General features: G+C 57.5%; 1 protein-coding gene across 1 annotated transcript; it reads right to left on the reverse strand.

Moving 5' to 3' along the window:
• Positions 1–1,784: 1,784 nt before the first annotated feature.
• Positions 1,785–3,857, reverse strand: JUNB (JunB proto-oncogene, AP-1 transcription factor subunit). The gene has a single exon (XM_060764940.2). It carries the CDS (start codon positions 3,482–3,484, stop codon positions 2,429–2,431), a length of 1,056 nt encoding a protein of 351 aa, XP_060620923.2. The 5' UTR covers positions 3,485–3,857; the 3' UTR covers positions 1,785–2,428.
• Between the last annotated feature and the right edge of the window lie 1,506 nt (positions 3,858–5,363).

Here is a 5,363-nt window from a genome sequence, read left to right on the forward strand (position 1 = left end):
AAGTACAACTTAACATAATGTAACAGTTTCACAACTGGGTTGTTGTAGGTTTTTTCATGGCCATATTGCCTGAAAAAACCTACAACAACCCAGTGATTTCGCCCATGACAATACAGTTTCAAAACTTTTTTTAAAAATATATTTGATTTTTAGTCGGTTGCTTGAGAGTTCTGGTTAACCAAGAGTCTAACTCATTTAAGTGTTCTCAACCTGTGGGTCCCCAGGTGTTTTGGCCTACAACTCCCAGAAATCCCAGTTAGTTTACCAGCTGTTAAGATTTCTGGGAGTTGAAGGCCAAAACATCTGGGGACCCACAGGTTGAGAAGTACTGATTAGACGAACTCTGTCGCAAAAGGGGGAGACGCACCAGGCGCCCCAAATGGGAAGGTGGAAGAGAACGAGAGGCTGGAAAGGCAAACAAACAGTGTGGGTAAGTCCGCCTGTCCCGCCTCAGTCTGGTTGGGTTTCAGTTACCGGCAGAGAAGGGCTTGTTCTGGGAAAGCGAACCAAGAAGGGCAGGAAGTGCGGCTGTGAACGTGTGAAGGGGGCGGCCTGCCTGGCTTGGCGGGTTCAAGGGGAGGGTGTGGGTCTGCGGAGACGGGGGCATTCCCAGCCCCGAGGCCCTCTCGCGCACGCTCCCTCCCTCCCTCCCTCCCTCCCTCCTTCCCTCCTTCCTTTGGCTGGAAATGGACCCGGTCCCGAGGCCTCTGCCTGGCAACGTGGGCGGGGGTTCCCGGAATGGAGCCCGACCGGCTCGAACAACGTCACCGGGCAGAAACTGACCATATATGGCCTTCTTCCTCTGCGTCAGCGCGGAAAGCCCCCTCCTTCCTGCGCCGGAGGCCCCGCCCACTGGAGCTGCTGAAGTCAGAGCTGGCGAGATCAAGGAAGTGAGGCTCCGGCGCGTGGGAGGACGGCCCTCGGGGGCTTTTGGCGCGCGCAAAGGGAGGGGGCCCCCCGCCCCTCCCTCGTGAGAGACAGAGCTCACGCGGGCTCTCGAAGCGCATCAAAGCTCCGAGTTTGACATCAAAAGGAAAAACTCAGGGAGGGGGGAAGGAGGGGGGGGGGAGAGAAAGATCTCAGCACCAAAAAAAACCCCTCCGAAATATGACGTGAGGCAAAGCGAGGCACGCAGGCAAAGAAAGCTCGGATCTCATCGATTAGGAGGGAGGAGGGAGACAAGGCAGAGAAGGTTAAGAAGCCTCCATGGATCCACCAGGAAGCAAAGGCAGGAAAGCACCCAAGCAGCAGAGCTATTAAGTTTGTTGCCCAACAGTTAATGGAGATCCAGGCCTCTTTGTATTGTTTTTAGTGGGACTGTGAGCTGCTTTGGGTCTCTGTTATGATTGTTGTTGTTTATCCCACTCTCTAAAGAGAGACTCAAAGAGGCTACTGCTAAAAGCAGTACAACTTAGAGCAGACCTGAGTCAACTTGGCCCTCTTAGTGTTTTGGACTTCAACTCCCACCATTCCTAACAGCCTCAGGCTCCTTCCTTTTCCCCCTCAGCTGCTTAAGTGGCTGAGGGGGGAAAAGAAAAGGGCCTGAGGCTGTTAGGAATGGTGGGAGTTGGAGTCCAAAACACCAGGAGATCCCAAGCTAGCCCATACCTGACTTAGAGTGACTAGAAACACATAAATATAATAACAACAAACCTCTCTCTTCCCTCGAAATGGAAACCAGAATGGCTTTTCCTAAACCAAAACTGATGGAACTCACTTTGAGGAAGTTTCCCACCCACTAAAAGCCCCATTTTGTCTCCAATTAAAAGAAGTACGCAGATAAATAAAGTAGTTAGAACATGTTTACTTAAATAGGTTCAATAAAAATTCCAAAACACAAATACAATCAGTTTCAGGGGAAGGGGGGGGGGGGAAATGAATGTGAGGACTCCGAAGAACTAATAAGAGCACAAGTAGTAAACAACCCCCTCCTCCCTCGCAGGGGCTCCACAGGGGGGGGCCCTTTCTCTCTCTCTAGTCCATAAGTCAAAAGGAGGAGAAAGAGGGCGGAAGTGCAGCCGGGCCCCTCTTCTTCTCTGGTCCCTCTGGGCTTTGGGGATAAATAGAGCGTCCCTTTTGTTCCTACTGGCAGGGCAAGGAGGTCAGGCAGGCAGGCGGCCCCGGTCCGTCCATCCGCCCTTCCCTTTCCGCCGCACCATCCAGCAATGCGGGCGGAGGAAGGCTTCCTTGTCTTTTTGTCTCGTCTTAAATACAAACACACAATTGCACTCTCACATACAGCGATTTTAGAAAAAGAACTCGTACACACTCAGCACAGGTCGGCTTCTGGATCCACCAGATTGAGAGTCACGGACATGGGGGGAGGGGAGGAGGAGGAGGACTTCCCCCCTCCGTCCCTTTGTAAACTTTTGGCATGAGAGTCCCTTCTCTTCTCTCTCTCGCTCTCTGTCTCTGTCTCCATCATCTCTCAGAAGGACTGCTGCATCTTGGCAGTAAGGAGGAGCTGGCACCCACTGTTGACGTGGCTGAGGACCTTCTGCTTGAGCTGGGCCACCTGGTCGCGCAGGGCACTGGCAGCACTGGAGAGGCCGGCGTTGTCACTCTTGAGGCTCTTGACCTTCTCCTCCAGGCGGGCGATGCGCTCCAGCTTCCTCTTGCGGCACTTGGTGGCCGCCAGCCGGTTCCGCAGGCGCTTCCGCTCCACCTTGATGCGCTCCTGGTCCTCCATGTTGATGGGTGACACAGGTGGGCTCTGCTGCACGTCCGGCACCGTCTGTGGCTCCTCCTTGAAGCCCCGCCCGGGGGCGACGGCAGCGTGGGGGTGGTGGGCGTGGGGGTGGTGGGCGTGGGGGTGGTGCCCGCCCAGGCTCAGGTGCTGCGGCAGGTAGCTCAGGTTGGCGCTCGGGAAGCCCGGCGAGCCGCTCAGGGCGGGCGGGTTGTAGCTGGTCAGGTTGGTGTAGATGGGGGGCGGCTCCTGCGGGAGCGAGGAGGCCCCGTACCCGCTGCTCGCCGTCGAGGAGGCCACGGATGCCGCCGCCGCTGCCGCTGCCGCCGCCCCGAGGGAGACATTGGGCGGCGGGAGGTGGTTCATCTTGTGGAGGTCGTCCAGGGCCTTGACGAAGCCGTCGGCGAAGCCCTCCTGCTCCTCGGTGGCGCCGCGCGGGTAGAAGTACTGTCCGGGCGGCGTGGGGGTGGTGGCGATGACGCCGCTGCTGCTCCCGTTCTGGACGATGAGGCGCTCCAGCTCCGGCGCGGCCAGCTTGAGCGAGTTGACGGCGTTGGCGCCCTCCGAGGGTGGGTGCGGGGGCAGGCCGGCCGGGAAGAAGTCCTCCTGGGCGCGGAGCTGCGGGTGCTGGGCCGGCGGGTGGTGCGCCAGCGGCGCCTTGAGCCCTCGGAACGACGACGAGGAGGGCTCCGCGGAGAGGTTCAGCGCCATGCCCGACGCCTTCAGCGCCTTGTAGTCCTGGCTGTAGCCGGAGAGAAAGGAGTCAGGGTAGAAAGGCTGCTCCATCTTCGTGCACATCAGAGAAGGGCAGGCAGGCAGGCAGGGAGGGCGGAAGGAAGGAATGAAGGGAGGGCAGGAAAGAAGGAAGTGGGGCGCGCTCGCTCGCTCGCTGGCTCGCCTGCCTTCCTTCCTTCTTCCTTTCTTCCTTTCTTTCTTGCTGGCTTCCCTCCCTCCGGGCCTGGCTTGGGGCGTGGGTCGCGCTTCGGCTCCCGAGACCGCTTCCGCTGGCTTGCTTCCTTGCCTGCGTCCCTCCCCAGTCTTTCCGGCGGCTTCCACCCGTTCGTCCCCACTGGCAAAAAGGAGCTAAAAGGAGCAGGTACCGTACCGGCCACTGAAGAAGAAGAAGAAGCGGGAAGTGGTGGTGGAGGCTGTTGTTGCCGCTGCGCTTGCTGGGGTTTGGGTGCCGCCCGGCGCCGCGAGTGAGTATTCTGAGCTCCAGCGTGCGCTTCCCGGTCCCTTTTATACCGGCCGCGCGCGCGGCGGTGGCGGAAGCGCGCCCTGATTGGCCGCGGCGCCCGCGAGTGTCTCCGCCCCTCCCACGGCGGAGAAGGAGAGGGCGGGGTGGGCGCTGAGCTCATTGCTCGGCAGCTCGTGCTCCAGTAAACAGCCCGCGGGAGGGGGAGTTGTAAGGGAGCCGCGCGTCAGAGGGAGCGGGCATGGGCGGGGGAGGGGAGAGGGACGCACGCACGCACGCAGGCACGCAGGCCAGGGAAGGAGGGAGGGAGGGAAGGAGGGGGCGTGCCCACGCTCAGCCGGGACGCGGGTTGGAACGTCCGTAGGGTGCTCGCGTTTGCATGTTTTCCCCATTGGGAGAGTGACGTCGTGGGCTGAGCGTGGACCGGGACTCGGGGGAGCAGGGGTCGAATCCCCTCGCTGCGTGATCTTAGGGAGGCCAATTTCACCCTCTCAGGGCCCCTTCCCACCCAGATATCTTCTTTGATGTCTTGCGGAAGGCTTAACATGGCCAGAATCACTGGGTTGTTGTGTGTTTTCCAGGCTGTATGGCCATGTTCTAGAAGCATTCTCTCCTGACGTTTCCCCTGCATCAGAGGCTGTGAGGTCTGTTTGAACTGGGTTATCTGAGTCCAAACTGTTCAATGTGGGTTTGTTCAATGTGGAACAAATCAAGAACTTTGGCCCAAAAGCAAGGCGCTGGCTGCCGGAGCTGATGAACAACTGCACGGCATCCCGTCAGATCCCCAAAATCTGGAGGAAAGCAAGAGACTCATCGCCATCTTGAAGCCAGGCAAAGACCGCAATGACCCAAAAAGCTACAGACCAATCTCCCTGCTGTGCCACCTCTACAAAGTTCTGGAGAGACTTATTTTGCATAGAATTATGGAAAAAATAGACCCCTGTCTGATCCCACAGCAAGCTGGCTTCAGGAAAGGCAAAAGCTGCACATCGCAAATGCTGAACCTGACTCAGCACATAGAAGATGGCTTTGAAAGGCAGCAGATCACAGGAGCTGTCTTCATAGACCTGTCAGCGGCTTATGATACTGTGAACCACCGCCTCCTCCAAAGAAAAATGTATAATATCACAAAGGACTACCACCTCACCCGCCTCATAGGAAACCTGCTACGAAACAGGAGCTTCTTTGTTGAGTTCCAGGGCCAGAGAAGCAGATGGCGGAAACAGGAGAACGGCCTGCCTCAGGGGAGCGTGCTTGCCCCATCCATGTTCAACATCTACACAAATGACCAGCCACTGCCAGAAGAGACAGACAGTTTCATCTATGCTGATGATCGTGCCATTACTGCTCAAGCAGGGAGCTTTGAGATGGTTGAACAGAAGCTCTCCGAAGCTCTAGGTGCTCTCACTGCCTATTACAGGGAAAACCAGCTGATCCCTAATCCATCTAAAACACAGACATGTGCTTTTCACCTTCAGAACA

This window comes from Anolis sagrei, chromosome 2, assembly GCF_037176765.1.
Source record: "Anolis sagrei isolate rAnoSag1 chromosome 2, rAnoSag1.mat, whole genome shotgun sequence".
NCBI classification, from domain to species: domain Eukaryota; kingdom Metazoa; phylum Chordata; class Lepidosauria; order Squamata; family Dactyloidae; genus Anolis; species Anolis sagrei.

What these genes read in the sequence shown, in the direction of transcription:
- JUNB (XM_060764940.2), bottom strand. Translation starts at nt 3,484, where the DNA reads ATGTGCACGAAGATGGAGCAGCCTTTCTACCCTGACTCCTTTCTCTCC.